The 18,111-nt window shown below is 52.2% G+C and overlaps 2 protein-coding genes across 4 annotated transcripts; both read left to right on the top strand.

Annotated features, from left to right (window-relative positions):
* Cyhr1 (cysteine and histidine rich 1) lies at positions 1–1,642 on the top strand. Of its 3 annotated transcripts, none has more exons than XM_027404292.2 (3): positions 1–138; positions 439–726; positions 892–1,642. In XM_027404292.2, the coding sequence occupies exons 2-3, from the start codon at positions 634–636 to the stop codon at positions 1,375–1,377; spliced, it is 579 nt and encodes a 192-aa protein (XP_027260093.1). In that variant the 5' UTR covers positions 1–138; positions 439–633; the 3' UTR covers positions 1,378–1,642. The 3 variants fall into 3 exon arrangements, with proteins under 3 accessions (XP_027260093.1, XP_027260094.1, XP_035296602.1); XM_027404293.2 differs by having other exon boundaries at positions 3–138; positions 629–726; XM_035440711.1 differs by having other exon boundaries at positions 3–138; positions 506–726.
* A 1,082-nt stretch (positions 1,643–2,724) lies between these two features.
* Cyhr1 (cysteine and histidine rich 1) lies at positions 2,725–14,537 on the top strand. The gene is given in 6 exon segments (XM_035440710.1): positions 2,725–2,987; positions 2,990–3,169; positions 3,172–3,296; positions 10,764–11,002; positions 11,636–11,847; positions 13,378–14,537. Coding segments are annotated over 6 exon segments (1,194 nt in total). The 5' UTR covers positions 2,725–2,941; the 3' UTR covers positions 13,770–14,537.
* Positions 14,538–18,111: the final 3,574 nt, after the last annotated feature.

Here is an 18,111-nt window from a genome sequence, read left to right as displayed (position 1 = left end):
CTATCTAAAACATAAACCTGTACTAAACATATTCTGGTCCGGACCTCCACCCTCCCAGCCCCACCCCTCCAGAGCCGGCCTCAGCCTTCCGCAGGCCCTGCCCCGTCGCTCTAGCCTGAGCTCCTCTCGTTGGTGGAGGTAAGCCGGCTGCTCTGGGCAGCGCCGCGGGAGGGCGGGCTAGGAGGCGGGGCTGACTGTTGTGGGCAGGTTCGGGCCTTCGGCTCCGCGTCGCCAGGTGCTGCCTGGCTCAGGCTGGCCTGTGCGGCTGCTCATTCCCTCCCTACCGGGGCGGGGAAAACCGTTTCTCTCCAAGTGCTAGGACTCGGCCCAGCCCACAGCAAGGGACTGAGCATCTTGCCGTTTCGAGCACCCTCGCTTGAGCGCCAAGATTCCAATCCCATTCCCCTTCCGCAGTAAATTAGTCTTTCTTCCCTGTAGGTGAGTCCAGTGACCTCAGAGCTCCAAAAAGTTTGGGACTGGAATCTATTCTGATGTCTGCTCAAAGGTCTCTGGAACTTGAGATGCCTGAAGAACTGCACTAAGGACTCCAAGTCGCCATCCTCTGTGCTTTCTTCTCTCCAAAATTGACGATCCCTTTCCTGTCTCCTCAAACTCACTACTGTTCAAGGTGCCATGGTCTCCAAATTCAGGAGTGAATGGAGTACTGTCCTGTCCCACCTGGTGCTGGCAGCGGTGTCTCTGCACGCAGCGGTGAGCTCTGTACAGGTAGGTGAATATTCTTACTTTCACAAACTATGTAGATCCCTGAACTAGAAAGAGGGTGATGGGAGGAGTGTGTGAGGCTGGGTCTCCTTGACAATCTCAGACTCTTTGCTTTTTAAAAGGGTGACTCCTGGCTCCTTAACATGTCTGTCTTCCCTGTGTCAACAGTCCAGCCGAGGAGCTGCTGCTGGCTTCCTGCTCCAGACCTTTGCTGCCATCACTATGTTGGCCCCAGGGCTGAACACACATGAAGACTGTCTTGCTGGAGCTTGGGTTGCCACAGTCATTGGTCTGCCTCTTCTGGCCTTCGATTTTCACTGGGTGAATGGGGACCGCTCTTCTGCCAACCTGCTTCTGGGAGGAGGCATGGTGTTGGCAGTGGCTGGTGACCATCTTGGCCCTGAAGGGTGCTCTGTGGCTGGGCAGGCAGTACTGCTGGTGGTGGCAGTGACCATCCTTATTGTAGCTGTTTTCACAGCCAACACTTATGGGATGTGGGGGGGTGCCATGCTGGGCGTGGCAGGTCTCCTGAGCCGTCTAGAAGAGGACAGGCTGCTGTTGCTGCCAAAGGAAGACGTCTGTCGTTGGGCCCTGGCTGCCGGCAGTTGGGCATATTGCCGGGCCCTGCACACACAACGCCTGCAGTGGGAGTGACAGGGGACTGACACAGCAAGGCAGGGCTTCTATTCCAGGTACTACTTCCCTTCCTCTGGCCTACATCTGGAGCCTCTATCTTAGGGATAGGCTTTCTTTCCTCTTGGGGGCAGAGCTTGGGTGCTATCCCTTCTCTGTATGGAAGGAAGCTTGTCCAAACCAGAATGCAACAGTTCTTCAGCACACTTGGGGCCTGATTCTGGGAGAAGCATGGTTGTGAGTCAGAGGCCAGATTTCCAATAAACCTTAGGAATATACAGGAGTATGTATGGAATCTGCTTATTCTTGAGCTAGCTTCCTTAGGCCTCCAGGGTATCAGCTGACTTCCCTCAGCAAAGAAGGGGTGATGTGCTTTAACTAGTAGGAGGCATTTTTCATCTTGGCATTCTGAAAGATTTGCCAAGAGAACCCCAGTGGTGGTGCAGGCCTTTAATCCCAGTTGGGAGGCAGAGACAAATGGATCTGTGTTTTGGGCTAGGCTGGACTATACAGGTTGAGTTCCAGAATTGTCAGTGCTACATATAGTAAGACCTTTTATTAAAAGAAAGAAAGAAAGAAGAAACTCCATGCTTAAAAGACATAGTTTTGGGGTCTTGGTTTCCTGGGACATAGTAGATTTGCATATATCCTTAGTGGACCTGGCAGGTGGCCCTCTGGGACAGTGACCTTCAGAAGCTGGTGGCTGAGTTAGTAAAAGGCAGAAGAGAGCTGTACCTAGGCGATTCCCAGGAATTGCACATCCCTTCTGTGGACTGATTTGCTTACTACCTGTTTGACACCCTCTTGCTGTACAAGCCATGTCCTTTAACTTAAGATCCTCACTTTCCTCTATGGACCCTTTTTCAGTCTCCCATCCCGGGGCTGGGCCGAGGGGTGGATTATAGTATACCTAATCCTTCGTTCTTTCTGTATTTGACATCTTGTCGACGTTTATCTCGTCGCGCCAGAGTAGTGGTCTGGGTTTTTTTTTTTTAAGTTCCTGCCTTTCCACTCCAGTCAGCTAGGCCAGAGCCTGACGCACATATGCCCGAATTTCTGTGGACAATGGCACAGGCACACCCAGACATGGGGAGTCTAGGGGCACCTTGCACTCTCGAGGAGTCCAAGCCTGGGTATTTTTCCAGACCCCAGAGTTGGTTGTACCTCTCCAGGGACGCACCCTCCGCCGCCCTCTCTCCCCTCCGGCCTCCCGGACCCCACCCCCTTCTGTTCTCCTTCTCCAGTGGGTGGGTCCACCGGCATCCTCGCTCGTCCATTGGCGGTGGCCACCGCATCGTCTAGACCCTCGCGGTGCTACCATTGGCTCGCGCAGGGCACACGTGACTAGGAGGACGAGGGGGCGGTGGCGTGGGGGGGTCCGCAGCGAAAACAAAGATGGCGGCCGCGCCGGGGTTGGTAGCCGGGGCCGCTGCGGGCCGACGCGCGGGCCGGGCCCACTGAGGCTGCGGCGCGGTGGGCAGGTTGCGGGGTCGCCGCGGCAGCGAGAAGCCGGCAGGGCGCGCGGCGACCCTAACTTCCAGCCGGCGAACGCGCCGGCACCCGCCCGCCGGGCCGGCCGGCCGCGATGTCCGGCGCCGAGGAGGCCGGCGGGGGTGGCCCGGCTGCGGGGCCGCGGGTGCCGTGCCGGCCGGGGTCGGGGTAGGGGCCGGGCCTGGGGCTGTCGCGGGACCGGCTGCGGCGGCGCTGGGCGAGGCGGCGGGGCCCGGGCTCCCGGACGAGGCGGGCCTGGCTGGCGCTCGGCAGCTGCAAGAGGCGGCCGGCGACCCTGACGCGCCGCCCAAGAAGCGGCTGCGGCGGCCGAGGCGGCCGAGGCGGCGGCGGCGGCGGTGGCAGCGGGCAGCGGGAAGCTGGAGGAGCGGCTGTACTCGGTGCTGTGCTGCACCGTGTGCCTGGACCTGCCCAAGGCTTCCGTGTACCAGGTAGGGCCGCCGGCCCGGCCCGGCGCCGCGTCGCTGGAGGCCGGGGGCCGGTGGCCGGGAACCCTTTTCTATCCAAACATCCTTCCAGGCCGGCGAGGCTCCTTGTCTTTTCTTGCTCTGAATCTCATTTTCCGTGTTCCACGGTACCCTTTACTTCCCCGTCTGAATTTCTTTTCCCCTCCTTAGATCTCTTGTTTGCACCTTCTGGTTCCTCCAGGGTGCCCTCCTTGACATATTCCAGACCCTTTTCAGCTGACCTCACAGAGATCTGTGAACGGGTGCACGCCCACCTTTCCTATTGCTCATCAACACTGCCCCTCACTTCTAGACCTCCTGGAGGAAGAAAAAGCTTTTTAACTGGAGATAGTGCTCCAATTCTGGCAGCCACACAACCCCCCCAAGAGTGTCCTTCCATGCCTGAACAACTAAGTATACCTCCTTCTATGCCTTGTGAAGCCCTGTTTCCTTCTGAAGAACTGGAAGAAGGAAGGGCCGCTCATCCTTTCCCAATCCTAATCTGGTAAAGCCACCTGCTTTACTCGGGCTCATCTCACTCATGCCTAGCTGGCTTCCAAGGTTGTCAGTGCATAGGAACTTTATCCTAACCCTTCCCATCTGAAGACCCGGTGTGCCAGTAGGACTCAGGGTACTTGTCTGTGTGGGCCTAACAACCCTCTCCTTGGTAAAAGAGAGCAGACCTCTGGTTCAGTGGGAGATCTCTGTCTACCTTCTCCTGGTCTCTTTCCACCTCAGTTCCCAGCCTCTGTCTGCTTTCTTTGTATTTACAGTAGCTGCAAGTGGCTGGTGAGGCCTGTTTCCCTGCTTTTCTTTAGACTGAGGGACCTGGCTGAGGGCCAGTATAGGTCTAGTTTGTGAAGCTGTTTTCCCACCCGTTGGATCTCTATGTTCTTGTCTTGGCCTGAGGTTGTTGATGTGTGGAGGGATTCCAATGACCTGGATGGGACACTCACCCTCTTAGGTCAACTGGGCCAACTGGGGGTACATTTCCTACAGCTACTGGCTCTAACACCAGTATTTACCTCTCTTTTTAGGGGCCATCAGAACCTGTTCACAACCTTTTTTTCTTATCTTGGCTTCTTGGTTCTTCTTAATGGAAGAGTTCATCCTTTCCTAGGATTGAGTGAGAGTCCAGCAAGATAAGCCAATGGAAAGGGATCCCAAAGAACCCAGGGATTTCTTGGTTGTTCCTAGCATGGTGATAGGCCACATGATCCTGGCTCCTGGTCTTCACAGAGGGCTACAGTCTGCTTCTTCCCAGAGTGACTAATGAGCCTAGCTGGTCCAAACCATTCTACACTGTGTTAGGAATTGCTCTGGCTTGGGCAGCTAGAGTCAGGCAGCCAAGGAAGTGTCATAAGAGTGATGTGAGTGGAGGGGCTGCCTTCCCAGGTACTGTCCCAGGCTGAAGGCAGCCAGGATGTTCCTGGAGCACACTTAGTGACTCAGAGGAGCCATGGGCATTGACAGTGATGTGTAGGCACTGCCACTAGCCCCCTTCCCATCTTTCTGCGTAGGTAAATGCCTAGAGCAAAGATATCTCCCTGTTACCTGCAAAGACTGGGAGAATTTTCTAGAATATGTGATTTTGAAAGTGCCCTTGGGCAAATGTTGGAATTTTGCCTATGCACAGATAATATATAAAATGGGAGTGCAGCAAGAGGAAGGAAGTTTCCTAGAATCTCAGAATGCTGCCAGAAGTGCAGTACAGCTCCCGGGGGTCCTGTTGTCCCTGCCAAGGTACCAGACAGGCCTCTTCACGGTTCTTGTCTAGTCTTCTCAGGATCTGGGCACAGATATCAGTATCCCTGGCCAGGATCCACTGCTGGTCACCACCTCTGCCTGAGCTCAGCTCTTCTATCTTCTGCTAGCCTTCTTGTCTAACGCATGTTGATGGGCTGTCTCTTTAGGCGAGTTTTCACCTTCAGCTTTTGCTGGCAACATTTTCCTGACCTCAGCAGAACACATGGCTCCAGGTGGCCCCAGGCATGCTGTGCATTCTGGGAGCTGACTCAGAGGCTCTGCTGGGGGAAAGAAGTGGGTAACCATGCTATGCCTGGCATTGAGTGTGGGGAAAACTCCATGGGCTGCTGGAGTTGGCTGGCTGGGGTATGTGGTAACTTGAGAGTGTGTCATCCATATGCTATAGATTCAGGTTATATGTGTGGGCTCATCCACCTGGTCCTGAGATAGCCTTTGGACCTGCAGGGCCAATTCCCAGGGGCCATACTCATGCACTGACATATCACAGACTAGGAGATTTGCTCAGGTTGTCTGACCAAGGCTGTCAACCAAGTAGCTCTTATCCCTGGGGCCTGTGTCAGGTGCTGCAGCAGGTACAAAGGGTGCATGCTTTGATGTTCTCTGTGTGGGTGTTAGGTATATCCTGGGCAACTGGCCTAGCAAGGTGTGTAGCCACCTTCCTCAGTCTAGGGTGGGCCCTTCCAAAGCCAAGCAAGCACTATGGCAGATGCCTGGTAGGTGGCATGAAGGCCAGAGGGAAATCCACACAAGAACTTCTAGCTAGTCCAGACTGGGCAGATGGGCAGACAGTTCTGGGTGTATTCATGAGGCCAGAGGGCAATGTACCCAGTCAGTAACTACACATGGAAGTGCCTTGTCTGGGGGAGTCCTGGCCTGGGATGTTGTAGCCATATCCTGAGCCCTGACCTACTTCTCCTAGCTTTCCTGTTGCAGTCCTTCACGTGCAGCCCAGTGTGGATGTTTGAAGATAGACCCAGCCTTGACCTTTTCCTTTGGGTGTCAAACAGGGTCAGCCTCTTAGCACTGCATCTGACAAAGATACTGCTCCTTCTTCCACCCTTCACAAGCTTTTCTGTTTGGAGATCAGTTAAGTGGGCCTCTGTCACGGAACACAGTGAATCCAGCTGTATCTGATATGGGCCCAGACACTTCCTGTGACCACAGCCCTGTGTCACTGTTCCACTGCTCTCCTACATGTGTTCCACTGGAGCTGCCCTTTCTAAATCCCTCCCTGCCTCTTTGCTTCCTCTTGGGCCCGACTGTAATGAAACCCATCTTGGGGGCTTCTGTTCTCCCTTCAACAAGGATTCTTACCCTTTCCTACTCTGCCCAGAAGGTGGTTGATATATTCTTCTTTTGCCTTTGCCTCTGAATATGGGAGACTGGATATCTGGTTGAGAAAGGGCCTAGAAAACATTTGTTCCATCTCTGCCCAAGACCCCTTCTGAGATTGTTTGGTGTCCAGGGGCTACCATACACATGGCCTGGGGTCACCTGGCACTGACAAAAATGGTGCTTCTTTCTTCTCCCTCTTCCCACTTCTACTTATTTTTATGTGCATGAGTGTTTTGCCCACATGAATGTATGTGCACCGTGTATGTGCCTGGCACTGCAGAGGTCAGAACAAGGCTTCAAATCCTCTGAAACAGGAGTTATGGATGGTTGTGAGCCACAGCAGATGCTGTTAACTGCTGAGCCAACTCTCCAGCCCGATTAGTTCTTTGAGGCAAGAAAGAGTCTCGGGAAAGGGTCTGCTTAGGTATCCAAGGAAGGACTGTAGGCTTTGGGTGGGGTGGGTGGGTGTGGGTGTGTGTGTGTGTGTGTGTGTGTTTTGATAGTTTGTTATATTGAGTTACGTTTTAAATCTAAACAGTGTTCATTTCTGAGTAAAAGCCACATTCTGGGAGACTGCTGGGCCCCACCTGAGTCCTGGATATGGCTAGTCTAGAACTTCAACTCCATCCTGAGCGGAAGGTTCTTATTCTTGCTTCCACCATCCTGGTTTTGTACCCATGGACAAGGAGCCAGTTTTGACTCAGGCCCATGCTTAACTATGGAAGTTCAAGAAGCTAGGTCAAGCCCCAAGGTGCCACTAGGCCTGATGGAGCCTTACCTGCATCTAAGACACCATGGAAGGCTCTAGAGAGAAGAAGAGCCTCCAGGTGGCTGAGTGGCACTTTGGTGTTAGTGCATTTGGGTACTAGTGGCTTCTGTGAGCCCACTATGCCCTAAGGTGGAGGGTAGGCTGTTCATATGGGTCTGGGTACCATCCATAATATTTTGGGCCCCCTGTGTTTGCGAGGACTGTGTTCTAGGCTTGAAAGAGGCAGACTGACCACAGGGAACTTGAAACCAACTCTAAGTTGTGGGGGACCCATTTCTAAGCTCAGGGGCAGGGCTTCTCATGAGCATAACTGCTCCATCTAGCTCCTTTCACCCAAAGAAGAGTCCAGTCCAAAAGGAACACTCCTGCCCTAGGTATGTGTGCACAGTCTGAACACATGCAAGCTGCCTGCAGGTCAGTAGATGAAAGGGCTAGGTGCTGGCCTGGAAGTTTAGGAGCAAATTACTATGTCTGGACAATTTAGAGGAACCTAGGGCCTCAGCCCCATTGGGGATGGATCTCCACCGGCTTTAAACATATATAACTGCAGAAACTCTATAATCTGAGTGTCAGGCTTAGCCTCTCTTACCTCATCCTGTGCCCAGAAAGAAACTGGGACCAATAGAGAGAAGGTGGTAAGTCCAAGGTCATGCTATTGGTGACCTATAGGCTGAGGGAAAAGCTCAACCCTGTGAGCTCCAAATCAGTGTCTGTCACAGCAGGGCCTGGAAAGACCTACAGTGTTATATTGGATATAAGTCCAGAGTTTAACTGGTTGATGGTGGGATGGCAGCCTGGACTGGCCATTGCAGAAGTAGTTTCTGGAGGTGCCTAGGAACTGGAGCTGGCGCTGTGGAGTCATCTGTGGCCAAGTCTCTTAATAGGCAGCAGTCACAAGTTAGGGGATAGGCACAGTCTATCCAGCTAAGGCCAAATATGGCTGCCCTGGATCTACATTTGAAGTTAGCTCTTGCTCAGGAAGTTACAGGAGGGTGCTAGACTTATGCATTGTTTATATAGAGCTTACCTAGAAACCATCCCTTGAATGGCTGGTGAGGGGCTCCAAGAGGATGTACCTTGGCTCTTGGCTGGGCCAGTATGCCACAGAACATCCTGGGGCTTGTTCTGCCGCTCAGCTTAACTGCCAAGGCTCTGACACCTTGCAGACTTTCCCAGAGGAAAGCAGGGTAGGCATCGCCTCCCTGTGCTGTGGAGTTGATCTGAGTCTGGGATTCCCAGGAGAATAGGTCCTGTGGTTAGACTTAGCTCACGCTTAGTTGGCCTCCACGTTTGGGAGCAGGAGTGACATTGAAAAGTGGTGATAGGATTGGCAGCTTCATCTTCCCATTAGGAGGGAGGGCCCGGGGCTCCTTTCCAAGTCTGCCTTGGCTGAGATTTGGACCAGGTATCCACAGCCTGGCATAGAAACCTTGAGAGGCTCAGGCTGCAACCAGGAAAAATACTGTTGTTCTCTACTCAGGCTCATAAACCCTAAAAGTGACTGCAGACCTGGGCCCAGAGCTTCATCTAAATCTCAGGCAGCTTCTTACCAGAAAGTGACTCAAGCATGTAGAGTGGTCGGGCTGCAAGGTCCTTGGCTATTTTAGTGCCAGTGTCTTGCTGGGTGAACTTCTCTTATTTTTCTCTAAGACAGGGTCTGGCCCAGAAATCATTTTGTATTCCAGTCTTGGCCTCAAACTGTCCTTCCTGCCTCTGCCTCCTGAGTTCTGCGCTTATATCACTCCTGGTTCTAGGTAGAGTTCTTGGAGGATGCTATGTGGTACACCTGTGTCTATGGGGCATCCTGAGATTGCCTCTCTGAAACACTTGAACATTCAATTTTGTATTGTATTTGCTCCTGCCTTTCAGAAGGAACAGTAGTTATTGTCCCAGAAGTCCCCAGGCAGATTATGGGGTATAAAAGGACCGTGACTTGGGCCCTTGGTCAGCACCTGCCTCATCTATACCCAGATCCAGTCTTGAGCCCATTCCCATTGACTTCTAGGGATGGACACAGCAGATTGGTTGTTCCATCTCCACTTCAGGTAGCCCACATTCTGGCTGGCCCCTGCTATGTCCTCTTCATCCAGGCCCAGCTTAGCCAGGCTACTCTCATAGTTCATGTTTTAATTTTTCAAACAAACTTAGGTTTGGTTGTAAATAATCCTGTGGTTTCCCTGTGGACATGGGTTCTTCATCAGGCTTCTATCACCATCAGTCTTCAGCATGTTAAATCCCATCATTCACTGAGAGCTCAGAGAGCCTGCTAAAGCAATAAGGTGGCAGCTAAAATTTATTAAGCATGGCAGTTATGCAGAAGTAGCCTCCTGTCAAGGCCAGGCAGTGGCTATGTATGTGTCTTTCCCTAATGCACACTATACTGTACAGAGCAGCCTCAGCATGATAGGGCTGATATATTGTACACACTCATTCTCTCTCTGTCTGTCTGTCTGTCTGTCTGTCTGTCTGTCTGTCTGTCTGTCTCTCCTCTCTTCATTATGTTTTTGTTTTGTTTTTCAAAACAGGGTTTCTCTGTGTAGACCTGACTGTCCTGGAACTCCCTCTGTAGACCAGAGATCTGCCTACCTCTGCCTCCTGAGTGCTGAGATTAAAGGTGTGCACTACCACACCTGGCTATTGGTCTCCCCTTTAACGCTGAGTTCCTCTTAGTATGAGAGGGCTCTCTCATAGTGGAAGCTCACTCTGCTATAGGGTTCTCAGCTGATCTAGTATCTTTTGTGGCACCAAATGGTACTCAGTGTATATTGACTCAGTAAGAGACCCAGGTTCTAACAGTCTTTGTGTAACCAAGAACCTCCAACTGGTAGGTCTGTTCCCATTGATCTTATATCAGCCCAACTCAGTACCAAGTGCCACCTACCTTCAATTTGAGCCAATTTAGCCTCCTGCCTGTTCTAGGCTTTGTGCCATTGGCTCTGGAGCAACCCCAGTAGGTAGTTGCCCTCCCTGGGTATAAGCAACTGCTGGTTCTCACTTGTGTTATCAGCAAGGGCTGGTATGGAGGGGCCAGGGTTAATCTCTGCCTGAGCCACTTCCAGTCCCTACATGAACAGCCTTTCGGAAGCCAAGGGGTAAATGCCTGCCTCAGCAGCAACCACGACCCCATGAGCACCTTGCTGGGTACTCCTGCCAAGCCAAGCAAAAAACCAGGTTCTATGATGGGACAAGTGGAAAAGCCAGGTTCTATGATGGGACAAGTGGAAAAGCCAGGTTCTATGATGGGACAAGTGGAAAAGCCAGGTTCCGAGCCCAGATGTGGTCAAGTCAGTTGCCATCCAGGACTGCTTTAGATGTAGCCAGGACCCCCATAACCTGATAAGGCCCTGCTCTTCACAAAACTTGAGCTAGCTCTGTCCTGGAATGACACCCCACCCCTAAGCTGCTCTCAGTGTTTGCTAGGTACCAGCAAGACTTGGGAAGTAGTGGGTACTCCTCTACTCTCCTTACCTAAAAACCCCCAGGACAACTGATCTGGCTGAAGCCAGCAAGTGTGGGTGGGCACGTGTGTGTGCACGCATCCTACAGGTCTGTGAGCTTCACCTCCCTTTCCTTCTTCGCAGTGTACTAACGGTCACTTGATGTGCGCTGGCTGTTTTATCCACCTACTAGCAGATGCCCGGCTGAAGGAGGAGCAGGCCACATGTCCCAACTGTCGTTGTGAGATCAGTAAGAGCCTCTGCTGCCGGAACCTGGCCGTGGAGAAAGCTGTGAGCGAGCTGCCTTCAGAGTGTGGCTTCTGTCTTCGTCAGTTCCCTCGCTCCCTCCTAGAGAGGCACCAGAAAGAGGAATGCCAGGACAGGTAACCATGGTGAAGGCGTGGCCTTGTGATCTGGTCAGACCTTGTTAGCTGGGCCCTGGGGACCACATATGCAGCCCAGTGATAACCCTGTAGGCCCACGTGGTAAGAGCATGCCTTTCTATAGAAGACAGGGTCTACACTAGTTGCTCTATGGATACGATGGTCACCATCTCGGATTCTCTGTAGCTATTAGGTAGATCCTTACAAAGTTCAGTAAAGCAGGATCAGTTTGAAAGCTCTAGAAAGTTTGAGTGAGACTCTTTTGTTTGGCAACCCAGTCCCAGCACATAGAAACAGCCACTTGCCTGTCAAGGCCCTGGCACCAAGAGCTTTCCTAGAATGAGACTGGTGGGGTCTAATGTCATGGTCAGCAGCCACTTACCTCTAGGTAGAGAGACTTCAGTCCTGTGCACAGAAGGCGTGTTGTCTAACAGCTCTAGTGCTTCTCTCTCCTTCAGTCTCCCCTGCCTCTTTCACATACATGCCTACAAGTGCTCTAAGTGGCTGGGCTCACAATTCATTGTGTCCTACAGGAAAAGGTTTGTGGTTGGGCAGAAGTAGCCTCTGAAAGACTACTGGGCATGGCCATTTGACCCAGCCACAGAGTTGACCACTATTTTTAACTCCTTCCAGGGTAACACAGTGCAAGTACAAGCGTATTGGCTGCCCATGGCACGGCCCTTTCCATGAGCTGACAGTGCATGAAGCTGCATGTGCTCACCCAACCAAGACAGGCAATGAGCTGATGGAAATCCTAGATGAGATGGATCAGAGCCACCGCAAGGAGATGCAGCTCTATAATAGCATCTTCAGCCTGCTCAGCTTTGAGAAGATTGGCTACACAGGTGAGGCACCCCACATTCCCCTGCATGCCACACAGGTACTGTTTGGGGCTAGAGGGCTGGCAGCCAAGATCTGGGGAGGCAGTAGACTCTGGGCAGTGGGCACAGGCTGCGCCGATGGCCAGGCTCAGGACACATTCTAGATGGACAGGAGGATGGCTTGGGGAAGAAGATAGGTTGGAGATTGAGCAGGAGGGATGCACCTGCATGGCTCTTACAGAGGTCCTTCCCACCTGTCCTCCCTGTCTCCGCCCACCACCCCAGCAAGATGACCCCCCCTTACTGTATGGGGCTCCACAGATTTGGGGTGTTGAGTCTAACTAGAAAATTAGGTATGTTTTGGACAGTCTGGGAGCTTGGGGCCTTACCTTTGGAGCACAGAGCAAGAAGAACATTCCATCAAGTCAGGTCCTGTCTGCAGATGTTTACTGAAGGCCACAAGGCCTCCTGAGGCTGGCAAGAAGCTTGAACAGGGTTCCAGAACAAGCTGAGGGTCTCAGCTCAAACTGTAGAACTGGGAGTGGATGCCCACAAATGAGTAGGCTGGACCAGGCCTATGCTCACTGGATCTCATGGCTCCCAGGCATCTGCCACCAGCTTTGAACATGACGGGGAGCAGGAGCCAGCCCACAACTTGGGCCAGAGAACAAGAAGCACCTGCTGATACTGGGGTCACTCAGGGAAACTTCATTCCCTCTTCTGCTCAGCCTACAGCAGGTGGCCAGCTCAGAGCACCCAGGGCAGTCTTGGACAGTCAGTCATGCCATGCTGCCTAGACTAGCCCAAACAGGCCTGAGATGCAAAGGGCCCAGGGGGCCTGCATCAGCAGAAAACTCTGGGTCTTGGTTAAGAGTCACCTTGGCTTATCTCATGGCCTGTGGGGTCTGGGTGGGCCAGGCCATGTGGCTACAGCAGAGGCTGGGTGGGAAGCCCTGTCCACGAAAGAAGGACTGGCTGCCTAAGAGCCCATACATCCACAGCAGGATGTGCCAGCCACAGGACTGCAAAGGCAGGTCTGCCTGCTAAACAACAGCTCCACAGACAGCTGGGCAGAATCCACATCACAGTGCAACATCAAGGACTTGGCACTCCCCTTGGGCAGGACCAGAGACCATATGCCCACCTGCTGGCTTTTCTAGCAGCTCTGTATCGGAACCAATAAAGTGCACTTGTTCTCAGAACTGTATCCTGTCTGTGTGTCTGCTTACCCCGCCCCTTCGGGGACAGGGGACTGAGGGTAAGGAGGGTGGCACTGTGGGTTGGCCACACCTGGGCCACGTGGCCCAATGTCCCACAGCCTCAGGACTCTCCAGCTAACTGGTGTTAATTCTGTTTGTAGTTGTTCCCCCAAAGCTTGCGCACTTCCATTTGCCATAATTGCGTTTGACTTACCTTGTGACAAGTAGAACGCACTGTCTGGGTAAGTTGCCTTCCTCCCTGGCTGAGCCCGTCCTTGGCCTGTTGGGGAAGGCGCCACCCCCTGGCCCTCCCTAGCACTAACAGTTGGCTGTCTGGCCCTGTCTGTCTCCACAGAGGTTCAGTTCCGGCCTTATCGCACTGATGACTTCATTACACGCCTGTACTATGAAACACCACGGTTCACAGTACTGAACCAGACATGGGTCCTGAAGGCTCGTGTGAATGACTCGGAGCGCAACCCCAACCTGTCGTGCAAGCGCACACTTTCCTTCCAGCTACTCCTCAAGAGCAAGGTCACGGCGCCCCTGGAGTGCTCTTTTCTTCTGCTCAAGGGCCCATACGATGATGTGAGGATCAGCCCTGTCATCTACCACTTTGTCTTCACCAATGAGAGCAATGAGACAGACTATGTGCCGCTGCCCATCATCGACTCTGTGGAGTGCAACAAGCTGCTGGCTGCCAAGAACATTAATCTGCGGCTCTTCCTGTTCCAAATACAGAAGTAGGACAGGCCCAGACCACCTGAGGAGCAGAGGGCTGCAGTCCAGTAGTGCTGTCCCACCCCTCCCTGGCTTGGCAGCAGCTTCACACAACTATCTGATCATTTTAGCAAAAGAGGCGAACAAACAAAATCAAACACTGAGAAAGTCTGCATGCGTGTGCAACGGGGTCCCTGCCTCTGGCTCACCTTCCTCCCCTTTGCCTCCCACCTCCTGCAGGCAGCCAGAGGCTGGGCTGACCACAGTGGAAACAGTACTCTGGGCACCTCAGGTACAGGTGGTGAGGAGGGCAAGAAGCCAACCACCCTTACCCCAGCTCCCATCCTCACATCGAGGTGGCACGGTGGTTCCCTGGCCAGGCTCAGGGGCCCTGGCTAACTTCAGACAGCATATTTGATTGCAATTAAAAAGGCAGCCTTGTTTCCTACTTTCTGTTTTGTTGGAGGGGAAGGTGTGGCTGTGAATGGACTTCATGGGAGATTTGGTTTGGCCTGGTGATCAGAACCTGTCCTGTCCCTGATTCTGTACCTATATGTGCACCCCAGGAGAGACTTAAGAGGCACTGCCTCCACCACAGTCTTACTAGAGATTGGGACTAAAGCCTGGCCAGTGAGCCAGAGAGGGGTCCTTCCCCCCACCCCCACCCCCCCAGCCATTGACCACTCAGAGAAGCAGGACTTGGCTAGTAGGGCTCAGCAAATGTTTTCGGAATGCAGGGTGAAATTCTGTCTCTTCCAGAAAAAAAAAATTAAACTCTACAGGCTCTTTAAGTGATGAGATTTTAGCTAGAAATAATCCATTCACTTGACTCAGCGGAGAGGGCCAGGTGTCCTCAGGGTGCCAAGGAGGCAGACACTGTTTGTGAGACCTGCCTTTAATGGTGGCGGGGGCATCACAGGACCAATGCAGAGCAAGGTAGGCCTTCCCCTTGCTGGGCCATTCACAGATGCTCTGAGTGGTGTTTGGAAGCAGGACAAGTATTAGGGACTCACAGAATATGAAGCAGCCATGCTTGATAGGGCTAGGCCCCGGTCCTCTCTTCCTTGGGTTCCTCAGAGATACTGAAAAGGGTAGGACTTAGCTCCTGCCGGCTTTGCTTAGGAGATGAGGCTCTTTTATCATAGCTTTTCGTTGCTTTAATACCAAAGATCCGGTTTCCTCTGCCCTAACCAGACCTCCACATGCCTCAAAGTTCCTACCATCCCAAGCAAACTGCCTGGGCCTAAACTACCTTGTGCCTTCCAAGCTAAGAGACAGGGTAGTCCTGGCCATGTGGGTTCAGTACTGATGTTCCACACACCCTGACCTTCAAGAGGGCAAAGGGCAGAGAAATGGCGAGAAGGAGCTATAATACAGGGTACAGGCCCTATCTTTTCCTGAGCAGAGCCAGGAGTAGGCCAGTGTGGCCCTCCTGCTTTCTCATAGGCTGAAAGTTTCTCAACACCTTGTTTGGCTTCCTGCATGGGACTTCTGCAGATGTGACCTGGCCGGGAGGGTTGAGAAAGCCCATATTTGGCTTCTGTCTACCACCAAGGACCCCATGCCAGATTCCAGCACATCTGTGGGAGCAGTGGCCTTTGACTCAGATACAGCTCCTTGATTTCTTCTGCCTGTAGGGGCAGCCTCTCAAGTGTGCTCACCTGGAAGGCACAGGGGATCTTTGGAAATCAGAGGGAACAGAGGGACTTCTAGATTCCAAGGTGATGGTGTGAAAAGGCAGGGCCGAGCCAGCTTGCCCTAATAACCTGTGTCTGGATGTGTGAGAGACTAACAGAAGGCAGCCTGAAAGGCTCCTGGGGGGAAACAGGATAGGAGGCTTATTCCCCATGGGCACAAGCCAGCTGGGACACAGTGGGCATGAGGAATGACGCCGGGCTGGCAGGGGCTCAGAGGCAACAGAGCTTTAGGTATTTATGTGTGGAGCTGAGAGGCACACCCCAGTGCCCATATAGGGTTGGGGCAGTGCCCAGGTGAGACCCACCTATGAGTGGGGTATGTCTAAAGGTACACAGGAGAATTGCTAAGGCCTCCCAGTGACAGGCTCAGTGTGGCCCCTACACTATGACTGTCATGTGCACAGTTGAGCCTTCCAGCCTAGAGGAACCAGACATAAAGAAGACTAGTATGTCTCTTGGCTATGCTAGGGCCTGGTATACAAACCTTTCAGCATTGTCATTGTAGGCCCTTTATTTGGCAGGGGATATCACATCTCCTGGCTTGTGTCCAGAATCTTGTTATCTTGCTGTCCTAACCTGGCTCTTTATCTGTTGTCTCTGAGGATGGGAAGAGGGGTTCAGCCTCAGTAGGTGGTGCGGAGGCTGCCAGAGGGGGTTGCATAGGCCAATCTAGGCCTCTACCCCCTCTTCTACCTGTCTCATCCCCACTTCCTGTGAGCCCCACACCCCTCAGTTTGCCCAAAGTGAGACATTTACAAAACAATAAAAATAATTTTCTAAAGAGCAGAGCAAGAGGTGTTTTTATGGTTGTTAGAAATGACTTACATGCCAGTGGTTTGCATTTTCTTTTAAGTATTTTCTGTATGTATGTGTAGTTAAAAAAATATTTCAAAGCATGTTTTGTCTGTGTTTCCTTACCAGAAGACAGGCTCAGAATGGGGGCTTCCTGTGCTCTGGTAGCCTTCCTTGATGATCAGCCTGTGCTCTATCCCCAGGCCTCCAGCCCTGTGAAGCACCTGGACAGAGAAGTTGGATCGCCTCGAAAGGGAAACTGACTCCACACAGTTGTCTCTGACTTGCTCACATACCAGGGCATGTATGCCCCCCAATAATAATAATAATAATAACTGAAAAAAAAGATGCTTGTAAAATAGTCTTCCAGGACAAGGCACAGTCTGAGAAAATGCTTTCACTCATGACAGAGTGCAGTAGAGCAGCTGGAACTCAACAGGGCTATAGGGAAACCAACAACCTGGTGGGGGGGGGGCTGCTCCATGTCTTAAGTCTGTTCTCATTCTTCTTCTCATTCCACTCTTCCTCTCTCACTGTGCCCCTCACACCTCACCAGCCTGCCTTCTACGTAGTGGACTTGATTTCAGAGACATGCTTTGGATGGGAAAAGGACTGGCAGTGCAGGCTTCCACGGCTCTTCTGAAATCCTGAGACCCATCAAGACCCAGTCTAACAGCTGCCCTTCATAGGAGGTCTATCTGTGTCTGATTTTCCTTTTCACCCTGTGCAACTCCATAAGAAAGATCTTACCACACCATTGCCTGGGTCACGTGAGAGCTCCAAGGCATGGCAAATGTTTGGTCTTCAAGGTAATAGGGAACAAAGTGCCCCAAATCACAGGAGTGCAAGGACAGTTCCAGGCCTTTTGCAGGTGAGGAATCTGAATTGGTTTCAATTCTCCAGGCTAGACTGTAAGTAACTCGATTGCCTTTCAATACAAAGCTGTGCAGTTTTCAAGTGTCTTTACTACATCTTCTGGGAATTCTGATACTCACATAAAAGAAACTTTGTTCTATTTGGTTCAGAAAGCACATTCCTCCCCTTCTTCTATCCAGAGACCTTCTGTGTCCTTTTCATGTGGGCTGTTCCCCAGGGCATCTGACAGTTCCATTAAGTCCTCATGCCCAACTAATTTGTTTATTTGTATTGCATTGCTTTTTTTCTGTGCAGCCCTCGCTGTCCTGAAACTTACTCTATAGACCTGGCCTCAAACTTAAGAGATCCACCTACCTCTGCCTCCTAAGTGCTAGAATTAAAGGTGTTTGCCACCACCAACTGGATTTTTTTCTCAAAGATTTATTTTTTTGTTACTCAATGTGCATCAATGTTTTGCTTACATGTATGTCTGTGTGAGGTATTGGATCCCCTGGAACTGGAGTTTCAGATACAGATAGCTGTGAGATTCCATATGGGTGCTGGGAATTGAAACGGGGTCCTCTGGGAGCAGCCAGTTCTCTTCTTAGCCAGCAAGCCATCTCTGCAGCCCCCAACTTTTTCTTTCTTTTAAATTATTTTCTGTGAATTGATGTTTTACTAGCATATATGTGTGTATGAGGGTGTCCCTGGAACTGGAGTTACAGACAGTTTTGAGCTGCCATGTGGGTGCTGGAAATTGAACCTGGGTCCTTGGGAAGAGCAGCCAGTGCGCTCTCTCTCTTCTGTCTCTGTCTCTCTTTTGTTTTCCAAGACAGGATTTCTCTGTGGCTTTGGAGGCTGTCCTGGAACTAGCTCTGTAGACCAGGCTGGTCTTCACCTGCCTCTGCCTCCCGAGTGCTGGGATTAAAGGCATGTGCCACCAACACCCAGCGCAGCCAGTGCTCTTAACCACTGAGCCATCTCCCCAGCCCCCTGTACCACCAGTTCTAGGTGATGCCTTCTTT

This window comes from Cricetulus griseus, chromosome 2 (assembly GCF_003668045.3).
Source record: "Cricetulus griseus strain 17A/GY chromosome 2, alternate assembly CriGri-PICRH-1.0, whole genome shotgun sequence".
NCBI lineage: Eukaryota > Metazoa > Chordata > Mammalia > Rodentia > Cricetidae > Cricetulus > Cricetulus griseus.
Note: the sequence above shows the minus strand (reverse complement) of the source record. Positions and strands in the feature narration are given on the sequence as shown.